Source organism: Gopherus evgoodei, chromosome 6 (assembly GCF_007399415.2).
Source record: "Gopherus evgoodei ecotype Sinaloan lineage chromosome 6, rGopEvg1_v1.p, whole genome shotgun sequence".
NCBI lineage: Eukaryota > Metazoa > Chordata > Testudines > Testudinidae > Gopherus > Gopherus evgoodei.
Window position 1 is genome coordinate 133883172 of NC_044327.1, and position 22193 is coordinate 133905364.

General features: G+C 58.9%; 1 protein-coding gene across 1 annotated transcript in view; it reads right to left on the reverse strand.

The window, feature by feature from the left end:
• Nucleotides 1-574: 574 nt before the first annotated feature.
• LOC115653160 (talin-1-like) overlaps nucleotides 575-22193 on the reverse strand; it is a 125189-nt gene continuing 103570 nt past the window's right edge. Inside the window, exons 10-30 of the mRNA XM_030565986.1 lie at nucleotides 21937-22092; nucleotides 21375-21476; nucleotides 20724-20800; nucleotides 14750-14930; nucleotides 13609-13722; nucleotides 12975-13083; nucleotides 12280-12488; nucleotides 12081-12179; nucleotides 10202-10369; nucleotides 9358-9652; nucleotides 8760-8926; nucleotides 7348-7476; nucleotides 6726-6839; nucleotides 4895-5008; nucleotides 4518-4652; nucleotides 4276-4404; nucleotides 3951-4053; nucleotides 3344-3552; nucleotides 2859-2978; nucleotides 2060-2257; nucleotides 575-733 (exon numbers count right to left, since the gene is read on the reverse strand). Of these exons, the coding sequence (XP_030421846.1) occupies nucleotides 590-733; nucleotides 2060-2257; nucleotides 2859-2978; nucleotides 3344-3552; nucleotides 3951-4053; nucleotides 4276-4404; nucleotides 4518-4652; nucleotides 4895-5008; nucleotides 6726-6839; nucleotides 7348-7476; nucleotides 8760-8926; nucleotides 9358-9652; nucleotides 10202-10369; nucleotides 12081-12179; nucleotides 12280-12488; nucleotides 12975-13083; nucleotides 13609-13722; nucleotides 14750-14930; nucleotides 20724-20800; nucleotides 21375-21476; nucleotides 21937-22092 (3072 nt within the window). The 3' untranslated portion in view covers nucleotides 575-589. The remainder of the gene's footprint in view (nucleotides 734-2059; nucleotides 2258-2858; nucleotides 2979-3343; nucleotides 3553-3950; nucleotides 4054-4275; nucleotides 4405-4517; nucleotides 4653-4894; nucleotides 5009-6725; nucleotides 6840-7347; nucleotides 7477-8759; nucleotides 8927-9357; nucleotides 9653-10201; nucleotides 10370-12080; nucleotides 12180-12279; nucleotides 12489-12974; nucleotides 13084-13608; nucleotides 13723-14749; nucleotides 14931-20723; nucleotides 20801-21374; nucleotides 21477-21936; nucleotides 22093-22193) is intronic.

The window sequence follows — 22193 nt, forward strand, 5'->3', positions numbered from 1 at the left end:
AGTCCTAACTGCGAACATAAGAGACGGCCTAGGACTGTGGAAGGGGGAGACTTAACCTACTACCAACAAGATAGTTTCGAGCTGCTTCCAACTACACCAAAACAGCCAACAAACAGCTTCCTGGAGGGGGACAGGCTGGTCTATGACCCAGAGCCTGTGTATCTAGGTGTTACGATGGCCTGAACATGACTGTCAAGGAAAACCTCACCAAGACCTCACTGAAAATAGAACAACCTGACGAGCAGCCAGTTGGGTCGATGTGGGGAAGCCCAAGTGCAGACCCTGCCTTGTGCTGTCCTGGAGCAGAGTCCTGCTCCCCGCCGTGCCACTAGCAGACACACTGATGAATGAAGCCAGCAGACTGCAACTGTGTGCAAGGGCTGCCTGGTCTCTCGTGGCCTTGTACAATGCCCTTCTCCCAGTGATTCAACTGCTAAGACAGATTATCTGACTGTCTATGTAGATGCAAATGCAATATATACACACATGGTGCCTGACTGCCCAGCCAGAGGGCCCTGGCATTGCGGGCACTCGCCTGTCTCCCTCCCTATGGGGCCGGACAGCAGGGCACCAGACTGTGAACGGCCTCCTACCGTGCAGCAGCTGCCAGCTGGTTCTTGAGGTTGGGGGCAGCGGGGTCTGCGGAGAGCGCCTTAGCGGCCAGGAGCAACTTGCTGGAGGACATAGAGATGCTCTTCAAGTTTGACACCACCTGTGCTTGGGCCTCCTTGTTCTGCAACCAGTCAAGAGACCCACCAGTCACCCCTGCAGGTCACTCAGAGCCAGCCCTGCTCAGCCACACCTCCTGCCCCTGCCTACACCCCCAGCAGCCCCTGCCAGGCTCAACCCAATTCAATCAGAACTTGCCAGTGCCCTCCCTCGCCAGACAGCCACCCCCTTCCCAACTCCGCAAACAGCCCAACTGCCAGCTGAGCTAACCCATCAGCCACACTGCCGTCCGGCCCAGGCACTGCATCAGCCTCTCACACCAACCCCCCAGCCATCCCACCGACGGCCAAACCGCTCTTTAGCCAGCCACTGCATCAGCCCCCTCAGCCAGCCCCCCCCAGCCAGCCATTGCATCAGCCACCCCAAGCCAGCCCCCCAGCCATCCCACCGACGGCCAAACCGCTCTTTAGCCAGCCACTGCATCAGCCCCCTCAGCCAGCCCCTGCATCAGCCCCCCTGCCAGCCACTGCATCAGCCCCCTATCCCAACCCCTGCATCAGCCTCTCACATCAACCCCCCAGCCATCCCACCGACGGCCAAACGGCTCTTTAGCCAGCCACTGCATCATCCCCCTCAGCCAGCCCCCCCCAGCCAGCCACTGCATCAGCCTCTCACACCAACCCCCAAGCCATCCCACCTACGGCCAAAGGGCTCTTTAGCCAGCCACTGCATCAGCCCTCCAGCCCCCCCCCCCCCCCCCCCAGCCAGCCACTGCATCATCCCTCCCAGCCAGCCACTGCATCAGCCCCCCACCCCAACCCCTGCATCAGCCCCCTCAGCCAGCCCCCTCAGCCAGCCACTGCATCAGCCACCCATGCCAATCCCCCAGTCAGCCACTGCATCAGCCCCCCAGCCAGCCACTGCATCAGCCACCCACACCAACTCCCTTGCCAGCCAAAGACTGTATCAGCTGCTCACACCAACCCCCTACCCAGCTAGCCACCTATGCCAAACCACCAGCCATCCCACCTACCTGCCAAATGACTCTTCAGCCACCTGGCCCAGACACTGGATAGCCAGCTAACCTCCCAGCCATCCACTGCACCAACCAACCACACCAATCCCCCAGCCATCCCACCTATCTGCCAAACACTCTTCAGCCATCTAGCCCAGGCACTGACTAGACAGCCAACCACCCGGGTCACTGTAACGGCCGTTCACACGCCAGCCATCCACTGCCAATTTGTACAGCCAGCCAGCTGCTCGTCCCAGCACCCAGCCCACCCCAGCCAGACACCTACTGTACCAATCGCTCCCGCAATCCCCCTGCCAACCAACCCACCTATTAGACTCTGCCTGGGCCGGTCAGCAGCAAGGCACCTGCTCTTACCGGGGACTGGCCAGCCATCTCCATGCCGGCTTCCAGGAACTCATTGAAGTCCTGCCCGAATTTGCCAGAGGACTTGGCCAGGTCCTGGGGGGTGCCCCGGGAGGCCTGCACCAACTCGTTGGCAGACTGGTTCAGCCCAGCTGCTGCCTGGTTCAGCTGGCTCTGTGCCTCCTGGAAGCTCTTGGTGCTGGGTGGGAGCTGGGAGCAGAGACAGAGGGGGGTTGGGGGGGACACACAGAAGGGGGGAGGTCACAGCCACAGGTGTGCAAGCCCTGCTCCCCCTGGGAAGTGCAGGGAGCCCTAGAGATGGGGCACACGTCGATTCCAATAGCAGGGGCTGGCTGTAGCACAGAGACAGACAGCCAGTGCCCACGCGCTGCCACCGCCTGGCGTGCCAGGAGCATGTAGCTGTACTGGCAAAGCAGCCTTGCCGCTCAGATGACTGAGCAGTGCCTGGCCAGAGGTGGACTCAGCAGGGCACGTTGCTCCTAGTTCAGGGAGCTTCCCACTGAAATCATCTCCTGAAACGTGGTCCAGGGCAGAGTTAGCTGGTGCGAGGGGCCCCACCCCACAGGACCTGGGCTGGGCACTTGTTCACGGCACCGAGAAGCTTGCGGTCTAGTGTCGCTGTGGAGGGGAAGTGGGGCTGAACCGAGGGGAACGTGTGTCAGAGTGAGCAGCTGGCTCCCCCCGTGGGGTGGGGGGCCCCTCCTGGAGAGGGCTGCAAGGAAGGATCACACTCCAGCCCCATGGCAGAAGGGATGCAAGGAGCATCTCCAGCTCATCTGGCTGCACTCACCGACTCGGCCAGCAGCTTCTTGCTGGCCTCGCTCACGGTGCGAATGGCGGCGTCCACGTCCCGCTGCCCAGGAAGGCAGTTCACGCAGCGGTTCAGGGCCTGAGACACGGCCTTGGCCACCTGCCGGGAGACAGGGACAGTCAACTGCACGTGCACATGCCTGCTCCTCCCTGGAACCCCCTTCTCCACAGACCTGTCCCTCGAGGGTAAATGATGGACACCTTGCCTCAGTCTCACTGCTGGGGCCAGGGGACACCCTCAAGCCCACCAGTGCCTGGGGATTGCGGCTAGAGGGGGCTGCTGGCTCTCAGGGTGGCTGGGCTGCGGGTTGCTGGGGGCCCCGCAATCACCTGGGCCAGGCACTGCTGCCTCTCAGGGTCGCCTGGCTTGTGGGGATGCTGGGGGCCCTGCACTCACCTGGGTCAGGTGCTGCTGGGCTCTTGGGGTCACCTGGCTTGGGGGGATGCTGGGGGCCCTGCACTCACCTGGGCCAGGCGCTGCTGGCTCTCGAGGTCGCCTGGCTTGCCCACGCCCTTGCGCGCCTCCTCGATGAGGTTTCCGGCTTTATCCATGACGTCGCCAGCGCACTCCAGCATGGCACTCTGCACCTGGGGGTCGGAGGTGTTGGCTGCGACGCCGCGGGCAGCCTGGCTGAGTGAGCGCAGGGCCTGGGCCACATCCCGGGCAGCAATCCCTGGGAGAGACGCAAGGTGTTGACCCAGTGTGCAGAGAGCCTCCCTGACCCACAGCCACACAGACATCAGGGGACCCCCTCCCCTGCTCAGACATCCCTTCCCATTTCCGGGCCATGGGGCCAGCCACTCTTCCATCCAGGCCATGGGGCCGGCCCCTCCACCCCCATTTCTTCCATCCGGGTTGGGGGGCTGGATAGTATTCCTGCCCACAAGCACTGGTCCCAGCTGTTACGTTTACCTTCCTGCTGTCACCCTACACTGCCACCCCCAGCGTGAGCCATGGGGGGCACATGTGCACAGCACCCATCAGCGGGGCAGGGCTGTACAGGGCCACGAACACAAGGCAGGCCTGGGTCTGATCGCCTGCCCCCAGGCTTGGAGGGCTCTGCCCTGGTACCTGTATAGTTCTCATTGCCCTGGGCCACCTCCCCCAGCAGCTGGGCGATGGCGGAGCTGACGGCCTTCGTGCTGTTCCCCAGGTCCTGGGCGCACTTCTCCATCTGGGGACAACCAGAGACGGTTCACCCATCACCCCACAGGTCACCCCGCATCCTCACCCCAGCCCCTTACTCCCACTCCTTAAGCCAACCCCCACGCACCCACCCTCCTACTCCCCTCCTCACCTCAACTGCCCATCAATCCCACCACCATCTCACAGCCCACCCGCCATCCCTCCTCCTGCCTGGCCACCCACACACCCATCTACCTCCTGGGGCCCTTACCGTCTCCCCCGGCAGGGGCTTGAGCTTTCCGTCTCTGGCAGCAGCCTTGGCTTCCTGCAGGTCTTGTTCCAAGCTCTGCACCATGCTGAGCGCTGAGTCTATCTCCAGGGGCCCACAGGTCTCCTGAGCCTGCAGCAGGAGAAAGGAACTGAGGCACACGAGCAGCAAACCCTGCTCCTGACATCTGTACTCTCCTTTCGTGGTTAGTGCCCTCAGGGGCAGGCCAGGGAGGTGCCGCTTACCTTCTGGGCAGCTGTCCGGAGCTCGGCGAGGGCTGCAGCCAGGTTCTTGGCACACTGGCTGAGCTGCATGGCAGAGGCCTGGTCCATGATGGTGGGGACAGTGGCTTTGGCTGCAGCTACCATCTTCCCACCAGGCTGTGGGGTGGAAAGGATAAGTCATGAGAACAGGAGAGGAGGCAGCACTCCCATCCCATGCCCAGCAGAGCCCCCGCACTCTGGAGAGGCAGGCAGGGACAGAATCCACATGTGCTAAGCAGACAGAGCCACTCAGCTTGCCACCAGGGTCAGGAGAGCAGAGGGTGAGGCCAGAGACCAGGTGAGGGGAGTGCTAGGGCGCAGGTCTCCATGCCAGCTGCAGGGGGGAGCCCGCTTGGTACCTGCAGGAAGTTCTGGCTGGCCGCGATGAGTGCGAGCTGAGCACTGGGACTATCTGGCTGGGACTGGCTTCCTCGCACACCCTGTACCAGCATTGGGATCTGATCCACAACCACCTGCAACCAGATAGGAGAGTGAGTCAGTGGGGAGCCGAGTGGGCAGTGGGGCAGGGAGAGAGGGGGGACATGAGTGAAACACACCCCAGGGCCAGGGAGTGGGCCCTACGACAGGCTTGGGGGCAGAGCTCGGCTCCCTGCGCTCCTGCCCAGGACAGGCAATACAGAAGGGTGAGCTGTTGCAGAGCTGGGAGAGACTGTGCGGAGAGCAGAGTCGGACTCCCATTCCCTTTCCCCGCCAGGAGAGGCCACTGCGAGAGCAGGGACTCAGACCTGACGGCCAGGAAGGGACCAGTAGATCTCCATGTCCAGCGGTCCCCAACCTTTCCGTGTGGGTGGCGGTGGAGCATCCGCTGAAATGCTGCAGAAATTCGGGGGCAAAGCCTCTCGATGACGCCGCTTGTCAGGTTTGTTTAGCAAAACCTGTTCTCCACAAACCCAAGCTGGCTGACATTAATTATGTTCCTGCCATTCAATTCTTTATCAATTGACTCCCTTATCACTTTCCCACCATTTTGCCCAGGACTGAGGTCAGACTAACCAGCTGATAGCTATCCGGATCATCTCTCTTGACTAGAACTCTGAAATTTCCCCAGTATTCCAAGGTTTATTACAAATCAAATCAGCAAGGTCAGAGATCTCCTCGGTCAACTCTTCTAAGACACTTGGGTGCACGTTATCTGAGCCTGCTGATTTCAGCAGGTTCTTCCCTGGTGGATGTCATCAAACATCCTCCTTACTTTCCAATCCTTTAATAACTACTTCCTCATCCTTGTGTGATACACGTGCATTGGCCTGCTTCTTACCAGATACAGAACATGTCTCCTTCTTCTGCATCATTCACTGTTTCACCATCTCCATTTACTAATGGGCCTATGCCACTGCCAGGCTTTATTTTGCTTCTGATACTTGAAACATCTTTCTTACTGTCAGCCCCGCCACCCATGGATTTCTCCCTTGCTTTAGCTTCCCTCATCAATGTTGTGCACTTTACAACTTCCTGTTTATACTGATTGCTATCTCTTTTCTTCCAGTTGTTAATATATATGTATTATTTCTAGTTGCTGCCTTCACTTGCCCCATTAACCAGGACAGTCTTTTAACCCAAGTTATCTTATTTCATGATCACGGAACTGTGGCTTTTTAGTTATCTAATAATGCCTCCCAGCAGACCAGCAAGAGGGTGCTCTGTGAGCAGGGTCCTTCCCCCTCCCTGCCAACCTGGGAGACACCATTCTGAGAGCAGGAATACCCCCCCCCCAACCCTGGAGAAGGGGGAACGCCAAGAGCAGGTACCCCCCCAATCCCTCCAAACTGGGAGAGGCTGCTCCCATCTCCCTGCCAACCTCAGCAAGGTCACTCAGAGTAGGGATCCTCGCCCACATTGGGAGAGGCCACTCCCACCCACCCCCACATGGGAGAAGCTGCCCTGGGACCCCTAAGCACCCCAGGCCTGGGCTGCAGAACTAAGATCCTGGCACCGCAGGCTACCTCCCACAGTCAGCAGTGAAAAGCTTTCCATGGGGGACTGCAGCTCCCCATCCCCCCAGGGCTTCTCCCGTGCCCAGCTCTGACACCAGGTGGAGCCTGGACTCAGTGTGTGCCAGCATCTGGCGGGTGCAGAGCAGCAGCCAGGGGACGGGCTGGGTGGGGTGACCCTGCACTGCAACTGCTGGGATGGGGCAGCCCAGGGGGTCGGGAACACCCTGCTCCTTACCTTGCAGCTTTGCACCAGCTGCTGCTGCGCAGCCGGGTTCTTGTTGGAGGCGGCGGCATGCTGCGCAGCGGCGATGGTCTGCGTGGCGGAGGCTGCAGCCTGCTTGGCCGTGTGCTGGCAGGGAGGAAGCGGCAGGTGCGTCAGAGCTGCCTGGTGCCCAGGCTGCAGGGCCCAGGGCGCCCTCCTGCAGTTGGCCTGGGGCTCTCGCCTGACACTGGGGAGCAGGAACCGCACGGTGCAGCTCGGGGGGCCTGGCCAGCACAGACCCCGCACTCTGGGGATGCCACACCCCAGCCAGCTGTGGGTGAGACACAGGCACCAGCAGAGCAGCGTATCCACAGAGCCACCCCAGCCCTCTGGGCAGGGAGCCAAGAACCCATCCCAGTGTGGGGTGGGGCAGAGGGGTCTCTGTGGGGTGCGTCGAGAGAAGGTGACTCTGTGCTCCAGAAAGCTAGGGGGTCCCAGACGCCAGAAGTCCCTGCCCCTGCTCCTTTGGCAGCCCCTCAACCTCCTGATCCTTCCACGCAGAACCCCCCCAACTTACAGGCTCACTCATCACCTGACCCTTCTGCCACAATCCCCCTCCCCTCCCTGCCCCTGACAGCGCCCCCAGGCAGCTCACCTCCAACTTGTGCACAAGCTTTTTCTTGATGGCATTCTGAGCTGCAGCATTGGTCGCTATGCGGAGACCCTCAGCCGCTTCCCGGAGCCGCTGCTGCTGCTCCTCGCTGTCTGGGTGGGCTGCAGCCCCCTGAGCAGAGCAGGAAAACCTATCAAGCCAGATGCCTCCCAGACTGCACCCAGCAATCTCCCCCATCCTGACAGCAGCTGCTGTATCTCACCCTTAGCACCGGAGTCCCCCCAAGCTTGGTTCACTACAGTACAAGAGCAGTGGTCTGTAATCTGAGCCCTGGAAGAGCATGATGCTTCTCTTAAAGAGGTCAGTAGTAAAAGAAGTAACAGCACTGCTATTCAAATGCCATGATTAGGTTTCAGAGTCAACAGCCCTATTGAGATGCACGGAACCAGTGTTCAGAGCCCGGCACAGAGAACCTCATGGACTGAGAAACAAGAATGAGCTCCTGCCTGAGGGTAACGGAGGGCTGCAATTTTACAGCCTTGGGACCCCCTCCATGGTACAGCCGACAAAGAGAATACCTGTATATGTTTATATGAAATACTGACATGTAAGTACGCCCAAAAATACCCTTGACAGTTGTCGAGTGAGGTCTAATACAACAGAAGTAAAGTGAAGTGTGACAATTTAAAGGCAAGTTAAGAATAAGTTCAAACGCATTTCAGGTCGAACTGGTCTTTACAAGTGTTTTAAAATTTAAAAAAATGCTCTGTATATTAATAGTTATTAATATGGTATTTATGCAAATATTAATTAAAATAATGCTTAATGTTAAATAGGCAATAAAAGGTAAAAATGTAATTATATTAGCAAAAACAAATGTAGTAAAAAGTAAATTTAATGGTAATTAATTAAAGTAAGTTATAATTAATTATATGATAATTTTAGATTAGGCACATCCATCTGACATCAAAGCAATGTTAAAAAATTTCAACCCAGTCTCATTTAGGGGCTGATTGCCAATAAACACATCACTTCATCTTAAAATGTGAGTATGAGGTTACACTGAGGCCTGCCTGCTTCTTAACAGAAAACAGCTTTGAACTTTGTCATTCACAGCCGCCCCCCGCCCCCAATGCCTGTAACAGCCCCAAATACTCAAACCTTGAAACATTCAGTTTAGTTTAATTTTAAATGACAAATTACAAGGCGCTCAGACCTGCACAGAACAGGTCCTGGTGTAGTCGCCTCTCTGCCTTATATGCTGAATGCCTGACAGGGCCTGCCCTGCCCTCCCCAGGCTGCACCAGGCCTGCACTCAGCCGGAGAGCCGCAGCTCTGCTCTCTGCTTGTCCTGGCACCAGGTTGGGGCTGTCTGCCCTGCACAGACCAGGAGCCACACTGGATTTCCAAAGGAAGCTCGAATCCAGCCCCGCCCTGCCCCGAGTGTCACAGACCTTCGCTGCCTCCACCATCTTGGCTGTGGCGTCAGCCAGCATCTTGGCAGCACTCAGCAGCTTGCGCGAGTTCTCCAGGTCCGTCTCCCCCTCGGCGTCAGCTTTGATGGCATTTACGAGGTCAGAGGTTGCCTGAGCCAGAATACGAGCCTGGCGCACCATTTCCCCTGGGGACCAAAGGAAGAGCTGCCTTTCAGCGAGCCCTGGACATCACCCACCTGCACACCACATAGGACTGCAGAGGGGTCAGCCGGCAACCCCCCTCCCCGAGGCAGGGTCAACCGGTGCCCCCACCCTGTCCTGAGACCGTGGCAGAGTCAGTTGGCACCACCCCCTGCAACCCTCGCAGCAGGACCAGCTAGCACCCCCCACCTGCACTCTCACATGTCCCTGCTGGCGCCAGCCTGCACCCTACTCCTGCAGGCCTGGCAGACGGACCCTTCACCTTCTGAGATCACAGCATGGAGCAGGCTCTCTGCCAGCAGCCCATGCACAGCCACAGCAGGCCACCATCCTGGGAGATGCTCTGACCCTGTGATGGCCTCTCCGACACCCCCCAGCCCTCCCCCCCATGGTGCTCCGGGCTCCCTCCCCTCACCCGCGTCGCCCATGGAGCTGAAGATATTCTCGGTGACATTGAGGATGGTGTCGGTGGCCTGGTCGTAGCGCCCGATAGGCTGCCCGCCGGTGGCGTGCTGCTTGATGTGCTGCAGCAGGTCGTTCAGGGCCTGCGTCACTGCTGTGGCTGCCACTCCCACCTGCTTCAGCAGCTGGTCATCGTTGGTGGCTGCCTGGGAGGCCTCCACGCAGCCTTCCGCTGACTTCGCCACCAGCTTGCCAGCCTCAATCAGCTGTTCCTGGCACACAGGGGAGCTGATTGTGGGAGCCACCACCTGCAGGAGAAGGGGGAGACCTGTTACTGACCCCGGGCCTGCGTCTGCCAGCACTGCAGCACAAACAGGGTTAATACTGCCCTGCCCTGGGTCTGGCACTGCAGCGCAGAGAGGGTTAACGATGCCCCCACCGGTCCAGCAGCGCGGTGCAGAGAGGGTTAATGCACCCCCCACCCACTGCAGCACAGAGGGTTAATGCCGCTGGCCCCGTAAAGGCTTGGGACACAGGGACAGTTACAGACACAACAAAGACCACGGGGCAGGGAGCTCTGCCAGCCCCAGGTCCCCCTCCCTCCCACGAACGTGGGGCAGCAGAAGGGGTTGGGAGGTACCCAAGGCCCAGGCGTTGGAGCAAGCAGCTGGCAGACACCAGGATCTGGCCTTGGGCTGTCCCAGCTGGGCTTTCTGCGCAGCCCTGCAGAGCGTGGAGCGGTCGCCATTCGCCCTGTGCCGGCTCTGCAGCGCTGGACCGAGGGTGCTGGGCACGGCACAGGGGAGGTGTGCGGGCAGGTACGGGTTAAGCCACCTGGCTCTTGAGCCAGCTCTTACCTTGGTGCAGGCCACCAGCTGGGAGGTGGAGAGGGCGCACTGCGTGGCAGCCGCAATCACCTGGGTCTGCAGTGCCGAGTCCTCTGTCTTCTGGGCCACGTTCTTGGCTTTCAGGACCAGCGCAGCAGCTGCACTGGCTACTGCCTTAGCCAGCTGCATGAGCATGTCCTGGGGGGAGGCAGAGGGTCAGTGCAGGCCTTGGGGCATGGAGCTGCAGGCCAGCTGGCAGGACCACCCAGAACCTTGTGAAATATTCAACAGGGAAACAGGAGCTCGTTGGAGCATCTCATGTAACCAGCCCTGGGGAGGGCTCAGAGCCAGCAACGCCTGCAGGCAACAACGGGCACTGCCCGCTGCGGGCCACAGCCAGTACTGAGACCGCACACACCACAGGCTCCAAGCAAGTGTTGCCACACAATGGGCACATCAGGGGTAACGTCACCACCAGCCACACTGCCGGCAGCCGCCTGCCCCTCAGCAGAACCACGGCTCTGACAGCACCCAACAGACACGCTGCAATCGACAAACCACGTCCCCCCCCAGAGCGTTCCGCATGTGGCACATGGCAGCCTGCAGGCACAGGCCATGAGGCACTGTCCTTGCACACATGGCCAGCCACACCACACTGCATGCTGCCCTGGCAGTCAGTCAGCTCCCTCACCCAGGGCCCCTGCTACAGACAGCTCCAGCCCCAAGGCCTTACTTCCCTTGCTCCTCAATCTGCTGCAATCAGAGGCCGCTTTCCCCTGACCCACCACCAGTTCCAGCCACAATCACAAGCCAGGAGAAGACATGCACGAAGCTCCTTAGTTCCCAGCCCCAGTCGCACCCGGATTAACTGCCTGCAGCAGCAGCGACCCCGAGAGGAGAGTGCGGGAGGCAGGAAGTAGATACACTCGGGTCTGGCTGCTGAGTGGCAGAGCCTGGCAGACGGAGGTCAGGCTGGGGCTCGGACTCTGCTCCCCTGGGCGTCTGTCTGAACAGCTACAGGCCAGTCACTGCACCTGACCCAGCCACTCAGCCTGCAGCACAGACAAGAGCCTCAGGCCTAGAACGGGAAGTCCTGCGAGCGGCTCAGACAGGCCCGTCCCGTCCCATCACTCTCAGCCCCTTGCTCCCTGCTGTGCCTCTCTCCAGCGCTTCCCTTCATGGACTCCTGCAGCCTTCTCCTTCCTCCCAGCACCTCTCACCTCCTTCCCTTGCCTGAGCTCCATCTCCGCCCCATGCTCTGCACCAGCCCCTCCCCAAGCCCTCCTGGCCGGGTGCCCCTGAACACTAAACATCTGGGCGGCCCCCAGGCCAGCTTGAGCCCAGCCAGGAGGGCTCTGCTGGCTCAGGAACAGCCAGTGCTGGGGGAAGGGGGGATCCACTGGAGCAGAGGGGACTGGGGGAGAACAGTGATAGGGATCTCGGGGCGCAGGGCAGAGCTGTGAGTGGTCACTGGAGCAGGGTGACCTGAGTGCATGAACTTCCGAGATACAGGTACAGGAAGAGCAGATTTTGACAAGTTCCCTTCCCAAAGAACCCAGCTGATTGTGTTCCCAAGAGGAGGGCTGGGAGCCCCTGCGCTCCCCCCCTTTACCGTCTTTGGCTCTGAGGTGGGCAGGGTCCGAGCGCGGCGGCACTCTGGGATCTGCACGGGAATCCACAAGAGAAGAAGCGTTACTCCATGGAGGCTCTGGCTGGGGGCAGGAGCGGCCCTGCTCCCCGTGTCTGGCACAGCAGTCGTCCACAGGGCCCAGGCTGGGGCAGCCCACACCGCTTGCCCCAGCCTCCATGCTGGGAGAAGGGACCCGTAGGACAATCCTGGGAAAAGGACCTGTTCCCATTAGCAGCCAACCGCCCCGCCCCGCCCCTCCCTGGCCAGGGCTGCGCTCACCTGGAACCGAGGATCGGTGTCACTTTCTCCAATCTGCTGCAGCAGCTCCCCACTTGTCTGGCCCACGGAGCCAGCCGCCTGCAGCAGGTTCTGTCGCGGCTGCAGGGAAGCAGGGCAAACACATGATCAGGCATCGGAGCCCCATCCCGTCGCCCCCTCTGTTCCTCTTTCCCCCTTTCCTCCCCTGCCCCACACTCACCTCGACACTGGCTGGCTGTGCCGTTTTCAGCAGGTCTGAGACAGCACTTGCCAGATTCTTGGCAGCCTGCAGGAGCTGTCGCCCATTCCCTCCTTCATCCTCCATGAGGGCGGCCAGCAGCTTCACGCCCTTGGACATCTCGGTCAGGTTGGAGGAGATGGTGGTGACGGCACAGCCCACGGCCGTGTAATCTGTGTCGGCCGGGTCCCCTGCACAGGGAGAAGGCAGGAGTAGTGGGAGCAGCAAGTAGCCCCCACAGCCCAAGGAGACGGGAGCACCAAGCCTGACCCCTCTCAGTGACTGCCTGGCCCGACTCCCCTGCCTGTCCTGGAGCCTGGGGGCACAGCCCAGGCCTGACATGCAGCTGGCGCGTGGCTGCGGGTGCACTGGGCTGGGACGCTGGTGCCACGGTGGGAACTGTGCGATACAGTCACATTTAGAGGGAGAGCAGCAAGGCAGAGTGGGGGCGAGGCAGGGGGACCCAAAAGGGGCACGGGGCAGGGCAGGGCGGGGGCAGAGTGGCTAGGATTTCTGCTGTGTGGGGGCAATGTCTGGGGTTCAGCCAGCACTGGGCCTTGCTGGGGGAAGGGGCAGACAGTCTCTACCCCAGGGTCCAATCTTGGGTCCCATCAGATGCAGAGGTCCGAGCACTGGGCAGGGGCAGGGCGCCCCTGCAGCCCAGCCCCAGGACACACCTGCAGTCAGGTTCACCACAGAGGCAGTGCTGGCAGTGATGGCGTCCACCTGCGAATGGATCTCGTGCTTCGACTCGTCCATCTTGTTCTTGCGCCAGGCTTTGGAAGCCTGAAAGAGCGAGAGCAGAGTCAGCCCAGGGACCCCTCAGCCCCATCTGAGAGCAGGAGGGGGGAAACCCGCCCCCGGGGCAGCTGGTGCCCCCTCGGCAGCTGGTGCCCCCTCGGCCCCTCCCTGAGCTCAAAAAATAACTAGGTAAGTTCATGGAGGGTAGGTCCATCAATGGCCATTAGCCAGGATGGGCAGGGATGGTGTCCCTGGCCTCTGTTTGCCAGAAGCTGGGAATGGATCACTTGATGGTTACCTGTTCTGTTCATTCCCTCTGGGGCATCTAGCATTGGCCCCTGTCGGCAGACAGGATACTGGACTAGATGGTCTGACATTGGTCTGACCTAGTCTGGCCATTCTGATGTTTGGGATCTGGGGCCCCCAGATCTGCCCCTCATGGGACAGAACTCCTCAGGGCAAAGTCACTCCCAGAGACCTGGCCCCCTCATTCTCCCCAGCAACTCCATACCCTTCCCAGCACGGTCCCTCCGCCAGCCTTGGGAAGAGAGGGGGTATCCAAACACTTACGGCGTCCTGTCCAAGGGGCGGCAGCGTCTCAAAGTCGTCCAGGGTGGCCTGTGCTGCATGCACAGCCTGCATACTTGAGTTGATGGTGCCAGTCAGGGCCTGCTGGGCCGAGGTCTGCAACACATGAGGGGGAACTGGGCTAAGGGCCCTGCAGGGGCTGAGCACCCGATCTGGTCCCTCCCCTGCCCAGCACTATGTGGGTGCTACGCTGACCCCTACAGAGGGGCAGGAAAGTGGTTGCCGAAGCTGAGGTTTTGGGCACGCAGAGAGGACACAGTCAGCATTGCATCCAATGCACGGCATGACAGCCACTCCAGTGACAGGGAGGGAACATGGCCTGCCCAGAGTGCCCTCCCCCGCTCGGCTGACCAGTGCAAGGTGCCAACAGGTTGCCCTGGGATCCAGTTGGGAGCCCAATGAAGCCTTCCCAGACAAGACCAGCACCTCTCACCATGCCCTGGGCAAAGCCCAGAGCCAGGGACCCTACCTGGACAGACCTAACAAGGAAAGATCTGGAGCGGCGTCTGACACCTGCCCTGAGGGCGACATCTGGGACCACAGGCAGCTCAGGGCTAGCCACATCTTGAGCCAAAGGAGATGCACAAGGCCGATGTTGTCAAGTCTATGTCCTGCCTCGCCCACCATGAACACAGCACCAGCTGAACAAGGCCCCGGCTGGAGGGCGAGGAGGCACATCCAGCTTGTACGGCAGGAACTGCTGCCCCATCCGGAGCACAAGTGGGGTGAGGTTGCTGAGCCAGGTCAAGGAAAAGCCCCTGGCCACACATACCACTGCAGGGGCCACCAGCCTGGGCAGGGCCAGATGCCACAGGTGCTGACAAGCTGCTGGCAATGCTGATCTGAAGGGGGGCACAGCTGCAGGGAGCTCGGGCTGAAAGGAGGACCCGAGTGACCATGGAGAGGGGGATCCAAGAGTGGTTTGGAGGGAATGGGGCAGCGCAGAGAGAGATGGAAAAGGGGTCTGCACTGGGGAGGTCTGTGAGAACGCACAGGGCAGCGTGCCAGTTAACTTGGTGTGACGGACACCCAGCCCAGGGGAGAAAGGCCCATCCCCACACGTTCCCCACGACTCAGCCAAAGGCGGGCAGAGCCGGCTGTCTGTGGCAGAAGCAGCTCTTACCAGGGGGGGCATGTGCCCTCGGTGCATCTGGCCACTGGTGATCTGCTGCTGTGCCTGTGGCATTGTGCCAACCTGGAAGTTCTCTGGCCCGCCGGCCCCTGAGCGCATGATGGCTGGCAGGGCTACTGAGCCATGCTCCACCTTGCCCACGCGGTTAAACTGCTGCTGCAGAACAGTTGACCTGCAAGAGAATCAGCACCACCGGCTACAGCTCAGCTCTCAGGGGTTCAAGGATTCCAAGGCCCAGAAGGACCATGGTGCTCGGCAGGTCTCACCCTCGGCACAGCACAGGCCAGAGACCGAGTCTGAGCTAGAGCAGGTCTTTCAGAGAAATATCCCATCGCTTTCAGTATTGTCAGGGATGGAGAACCCAGCGCAACCCTTCGTAGATGGCTCCAATAGCTAATGGCCTTCCCTCAAATGTTTACACCTTTGTTCTACCCTGAATGTGTCTGGCTTCAACTCTCAGCCACTGGACCGAGTTACGTCTTCCTCTGCTAGACTGAAGAGCCAACTCTTACAAAAGCGGTTACCTACCTCTCCATAACTGTTGTTCTTCGAGATGCGTTGCTCATGTTGATTCCATTCTAGGTGTGCATATGCCCATGTGCGTGGCTGTTGGAGATTTCTACCTTAGTGGTATCCATAGGGCCGGCTGTGGTGCCCCGGAGTGCCACGCTCATGCATTGTTATATTGGGCGCCGCTGGCTCTACGCCCTCTCAGTTCTTTCTTACTGGCGACTCCAACAGAGGGGCAGGAGGGCGGGTCATGGAATGGACGTGAGCAACACAACTTGAAGAACAACAGTTACGAAAGTTAGGAACCGTTTTTTCTTCTTTGAGTGCTTGCTCATGTCGATTCCATTCTAGGTGACTCACAAGCAGTATCCTTGGAGGTGGGCTTGGAGTTCACAGCTAGCGGCTTGCCATACTGCTCTACTGAAGCCAGCATCATCCTGGGCCTGCTGGGGGAAGTGCATAACGGAACATGAACGTGTGGATGGATGACCAGGTGGCTGTCCTACAGATGTCCTGGATTGGCACTTGAGCTAGGAAAGCTGCCGATGAGGCCTGTGCCCTGATTGAGTGGGTGGCTACAAACACTACAAGGGGCACCTTCGTCTGATCGTAGCAGTAGTGAATTCAGGCAGTGATCCAAGAAAAAATTCTTTGAGCTGACACTGGATGACCTTTCATTCATGAACTGCAGGGAGTAACCTGAAGATATTATGTTGAGCACCCAATAGTCCAAGTTCAGCCACAACCAGGACGACCAGAAAGGGTGTGGACAGTTGAGGAAAGAGTGGGAGGGTGGATCCTGGGATGTGACTGGGGCGCTGTCCTCGAGCACATCCTCAAAATGCCTGTTCCTGGCTTTCTAGGTCTCTGGAAGGGCCATACTGGGAAGATGAACGGGAAGATGACGGGTGTCGCTGCTTAGACCCCCTTGTCTCTGTCCTTTCTCCTGTAGGGTCTCAGCCGCGAAGTCCCCCAGGACTTACACTGCAGGAGTGGAGGAGGCGGAGGACAGAATGGCTTCCTGGACTAGGGAGGAGTGTGCAGGCCCAAGGAACAGAGGGTGACCCAGGAGTCTTTAAGGCCATGGAGCCGTGTGTCTGTGAGCTCGAAGAGCCCCACCCCCTCAAATGGGAGGTCCTGAATGGTGACCTGAATCTCCTGGGATAATCCAGAGGACTATAACCAGGAGCTGCGCCCCATCACCACCGCAGAAGTGCCAACTCTAGCCACCGAGTCTGTTGTGTCCCAGGCCATCTGGAGGTCACCTCTCATTACTGTTTTGCCCTCGTCCATCAAGGCAGCAAACTCCTGGGCTTGGTTCTGTGGGAGGCCTCCTTGAACTTGCTGATAGAGTCCCACAGATTAAAATTGTACCTGCCTAACAGGGCCGGGAGTTAGATATCCAAAAGTGCAGGTTGGACGTTGAATAAATTTTCCTGCAAAACAAGTCCAGTCTCTTGGAGTCTTTGTTTTCTGGTGTGCCACTCACCTGACCCTGCCTGTCCCTCTCATTGACAGCGAACACAACCAACGACCCTGCTGGAGGAGGTGTGTATGGATATTCAAATCCCTTTGCAGGGGCGTAGTATGTAGAATGGAAGAGGGGGGTCTGCCACAGCGACTTCGTAATCTTAAGGACCCCTGGGTAGACAGGCAGCGTGACCCAAGCTGGGCTGGTGGAGGGTATAACATTAAAGAGGTCCTCCAACTCCTCCACTAGCTCCTCAGTTTCCAGGATCAAATTGGTAGCCACCCTTTTAAGGAGGGCCTGGTGCTCCTTGAATTTGTTGGGGTGGCTGCCCATTTGGGAGGGGCCCGTCACCACTTCGTCTGGAGACAACGACAACAACTGCACCACAGGCGGAGGGCCGGGTTACTCTTCCCTCTCTAAGGACGGCTCCTTAGGTGTTGGAGCCTGCTCTGCTGCCCCCGCATCAGATTCGGCACCATGTTCCAACTTTGGTGCCGGGGCAGTTTGCCCGAGGTGGCCAGGGAGGAATAGCGGGAGCACGCCCCACAGATTCCAGTACGGCCACTGTGCGGGCCACTGCCTCTACTGCCACACTGCTGCCACAGATGCTGTGCGGTCGGCGGTGATTCACCCTTCCTCAGCAAGGGACTGAAATCCTGCTCTGACTCAGACCACTGCCATGGAGGCCTGAGTCTGCCGACTTGATCCTCGTCGCTGACTGGTGAGAAGAGGGTGAGGATCCATGTCTGCTTGACAAGCAGTACTGGGGAGGCAGAGACTGGTGCCGTGAACTGGAACGATCGTGCCCAGTGGGGACCTATGGCTGGGAGACCGCCTAGGTGATGCTGACCTGCGCCATGGCGATCTCTGGCAGGAAACTGCCGTTACCGAGGGTATAGGGACTGCTGCCTCGACTTCAATGTCCCATGACTTGTAGCGGGAGAACATGGCGTCGAGGACCTGGGTCTTATGACTGGAGACCAAGGTCATGGTGCCGCAGTCCTAGGTGGGGCGATGGGGATCTACACCTGCAGTCCGGGGACTGAGAATGCTCCGTTGCCCTAGAGGGTAGTCCCAGGACCGACATGCCCTGGGATGTTGGGGTCTTAGCCGAGTCCAGCGCCTGATGTGATGTCTGCGGTGCTGGCCGCTCTGCTGCTTCTTTACCTCCCATGGCCACCTCGAGTAGCAAAGGCGTAAGAGAAGCCAGGGTCCCCTGCCACTCCCAGCAGTCAGAGGCGGATCCCTTGCTGGGCTCGGGCAGCAGCGGTATCCCCGTGAAGGTGCAGAGCGGGCCTGACATCAGCCCTTTGCCCAAAGCCCCCTTCCCCTCTGGTGCTGGGGAGCTCTTCTTTCGCCGCTTCTTAGGCACCGGTGAGAGGGAACAGTGTCGGATGGAGCGCTCCACACCGATGCAGAGGTAGGGAGTGGAGTCCGAGCGGGAGGGCTCCAATGCAGGACGAAGCACAGCCTCCATGAGGAGGGCCCTCAAGCAGATATCCCGCTCCTTCTGGGTTCTAGGATGAAAGTTCTTACAGATACTGCACTTGTCCTCTCTATGGGATGCCCCCAACAGTTCAAACAGCTATTGTGGGGGTCACTGATCAGCATCAGCCTGCTGCATGAGAAGCATACTTCAAAGCGGGAGCAAGAGGCAGCGGATGCCCCACACCGGGGCAAAGTTCCAGCCAAGACTCTAACTAACCTAGCACTTAACTTAATGGCTAACTAAATACCAACGAACCACACACAAAGATAGACAATGGGTTGTAAAGAGTTGTTAACTACCAACCACGGGTAAGGAGGACCTGAGAGGGCGGAGACCCGGCGGCGCCTGATATACCAGCGAATGAGCGCAGCACTCAAGAGGGTGCCACAGCTGATCCTACGGATACCGCTAAGGCAAAAATCTCCGACAGCGCTGCACATGGTTGCACGCACCCAGAATGGAATCGACATGAGCAAGCACTCAAGAATGTTTGTTCGCACACAGGTACTTATAGCCTGGGATCAAGTCACCCCTTAACCTTCTCTTTAAGCTAAGTAGACTGAGCTCTGAGTCTATCGCTATACGGCAGGTTTCTAATCCTTAAATCATTTCTGTGGCTCTTCCGTAAACACTCTCCAAGTTATCAACCTCTTCCTTGGATTGTGGACACCAGAACTGAACACAGCATTTCCGCACAGTCGTGCTAGTGCCCAATGCAGAGGTACAATAACCTCGCTGCTCCTAGGTGAGATTTCCCAGGTTACGCATCCCAGGGTCGCATTAGCTCTTCTGGCCACAGTGTCACACTGGAAGCTCATGTTCAGCTAATTATCCACCAAGACCCTCAAATCTTTTTCAGAGTCCCTGCTTCCCAGGACCCCCGTCCCCTATCTTATGAGCGTGACTATGGTCTTTGTTCCTAGATGTATATATGACAAAGTGGGAATATTCTGTAACATTTTTATGAGTCCTGTTTGTGCCTCAGCTTCCCCTGTGTGCTGCATTGTTCCTCCGTGGGTGGAAAAGGGCTGTTTGCTCTCAGAACAGGCTGAGGACACGTGTGGTTGTTGCCAAGCTGTCTGGGCCTGGTCCCCATATCAATGCAGCATCTGAGAAGACAATGGCAAATCCAATCGCTCAGACATTGACACCTAGCACCCAATGCTCCCCAGGGACTGGGATTCTCCTGCCTCTCAGCTTACCAAGGGATCTGGGTTCTCCAGCTGGAGAACAAAGGACTGGGGAGGAATGAGGTGGGGGAATCACAGCAGGCAGGAGCCGGGACTCTCACCTGGAGTCTGACAAAGGAGGTCAAAAGAAATGAGCTCCCTACAGCTTGGGTGGGCTCTGGGCTGGCCAGACTGGAGGATGTTCCAACCATCAGTTCTCTGGGCTACCCTAAGGGCTCCCTGTGCTGTGTCCAGGTGACTGACAGACCCGATTGTTCTGGCAGCGCTGGGTGAGTGTCACTGCAGATGCTGGGGAAGGTGCATTACTCCCTGTGGAGTGGACAAGTCTCCATCAGGGTTTATCTCAGTGGGACTCACTAACCAGAGCTCACAGGGTGAAGCAGGGGGGCTGCAGGCCCAGAGGTCCAGCCTAAGGAGGTGGTGAAGCCGCATGGCTGACTCTGGAGGAAGAGTGAGACCCTCGGGGGTCTGGCCCATTGACGGGTTCCTCCTAGAGACTGTTCCAAAGCCAGGCCATAGCACCAGTCCTGTGGGTCCATGACAGTACACATTTACATTTAGCTGTATTAAAACCCATGCTGTTTGCTTGTGCTCAGCTCACCAAGCGGTCTGGATCGCGCTGTATGAGTGACCTCTCCTCTAGGTTATTTACTGCTCCCCCCACTTTGTGACAGCTGCAAACTTTATCTGAGATGATTCAGTGTTTTGTTGCAGGTCATTGGTAAAAACGTGAACTAGCTTAGGGCAAAGCCCTGATCCCTTTGAGACTCACTAGAAACACACCTGCTCGATGAAGATTTTGAGATCTACCAGCCAGTTTTTAGTCCATTGAATGTTAGCCGTGTTAACTTTGTATTGCTCTCGTTTTTTTAAATCAAAATGTCATGTAGCACCAAGAATAGCGCCCTATGGGAGTCTAAGGGCATCTCATCAACGCTGTCACTTTTGCCATGCAGGCTCATAACCTCATCGGAACAAGATGTCGAGTTAGTCAGACAGGAGCTGTGACCCTCCCTTAACTCCTAAGTACTCGAGTCCCGTACCAGCCGCTCCATTACCTTGCCCAGGACTGATGTCAGGCCGGTAATGGCAACTCCGCGGGGGGGCATTGCCCTGTCTCGCTCCCCACAGCTGGAGGAGCTGGCAGCCCTCACATGCAGCACAGTGAGCTCGGCCAGGAGAGCCCCGCTCACACTCACTGTCCAGCAGCCCACACATCTGTCCGTTCAGTGCTCTAACCCCAGCCACCGAGGGACTCAGCTCTCCCTCCCTGGAACCCTCCCCGCCGGCTGCCCTGAGCCATACTTCTTTGGGGACACAGAGTCTTCCAGCATGGTGGACTCTTCATCCCCCTCCAGCCCAAAGTGGTCTTTGCTCTTTTTCTGTGGGACAGAGAGAGAGAGAGTCCATTAGTCAGCATCAACCCCAGGGGAGTCCCCTAGAGGAGGGTGCGGGGACACGGCCCAGGATGGCTTCCAGTGCCCCTGGGGCTAGGCCAGGAGCCGAGCCCTGCCGGGGGCAGGGTTGAGAGGGGCCAGGAAGATGCTGGGATCACCCCTGTGACTGCAGGGGGAGGGGGAGGTGCAGGGGAAGCTCCTGCCATCCCTGCTTGGTCCCATGCAGCAGCCGCTGGTGGTGGGGGAGCAGCCACAACTCTGCTATTCCTGACTCCTGGGCTCTAAACTGGGCACCTCCATGCTACCCCCCGGCTGGCCTGACCTCGGCCCCCACCCACCCTCTCTGCTCCCTGTAGCAATGTGACTCCTTCCAGCCCATGGGCAGAAGCACAGCAGGACGGGACCCACCCCTTGGTAGTTCAGCGCAGCCTGTACAGCTGCAGGCCCCCATGGCAGCACTGCCCCCTGCTGGCCACGCTCTGCCCTGTGACCCCTCCCCCGCACAGCCCCACCCCCTGCGTGACCCCCAGCCCCTGCGACCCCTCCTGCACAGGCTCACCTTTTTCAGGATGATGTCAATGTAGCCAGCAATAAGCTGGGCGATCTGCTCCCCCTCCGTCGTCTGCACTGAGTAGTACCCATCCTGGTAATCCCCGAAATCCTACAGCAACAGGACACTGGGCAGCACCGGAGCCGGCACCTGCTGCCCTGCCCGGCTTGCACCTTAGCTCCATGCCAAAGATACTGCTCTGTCCCTAAGACAGGACGCATGTGCATGGGGGGCAGGGACCCAGAAGGCACAGAGAGGTGTGGGAGGCACAGCTTGGCCAGAGATGTTGGGGAAGGGCAAGAGTCCAGGTCTTTCTCAGGGGAAGCTCTTGGCAGACACTCTCCAGCACAGGAGGCTGGTGTGGTAAAGGAGGGGCAGGCTGGAGGCAGTGGTGGAACAGGAGAGTCAGTGGGGAAGGGTGCTGGGGGACAGGTCCTTACCAGGGTGAAGCTCTTGGGCGAGGCAGCCCAGCCCCAGAGGCTGCTGTGGTCTGGATATGGCAGGCTGGAGGCAGGGGAAGGCCGGAGGCACTGGGGGGCAGGCTGGAAGGTGCTGGGGGACAGGCCCTTACCAGGGTGAAGCTCTTGGGCGAGGCAGCCCAGCGTTTGATGTTGGTGAGGTTCCACTCCTGAATCACCTCCTTGGTTTTCTCGTCCACACGCATCACACACTCTTTGGTGATCCCCAGCAGCCGCGGCACTAGTTTGTTTTTTCCCTTCATCTTCTCCTAGCACCAGGACAGGGAAGGGTTACAGCTGCCCCAAAGCAAAGGCACCTCCAGGGCCCAGCTCCACCGGCAGGGCAATGTCCCATCAGCGAGGGTGTAGC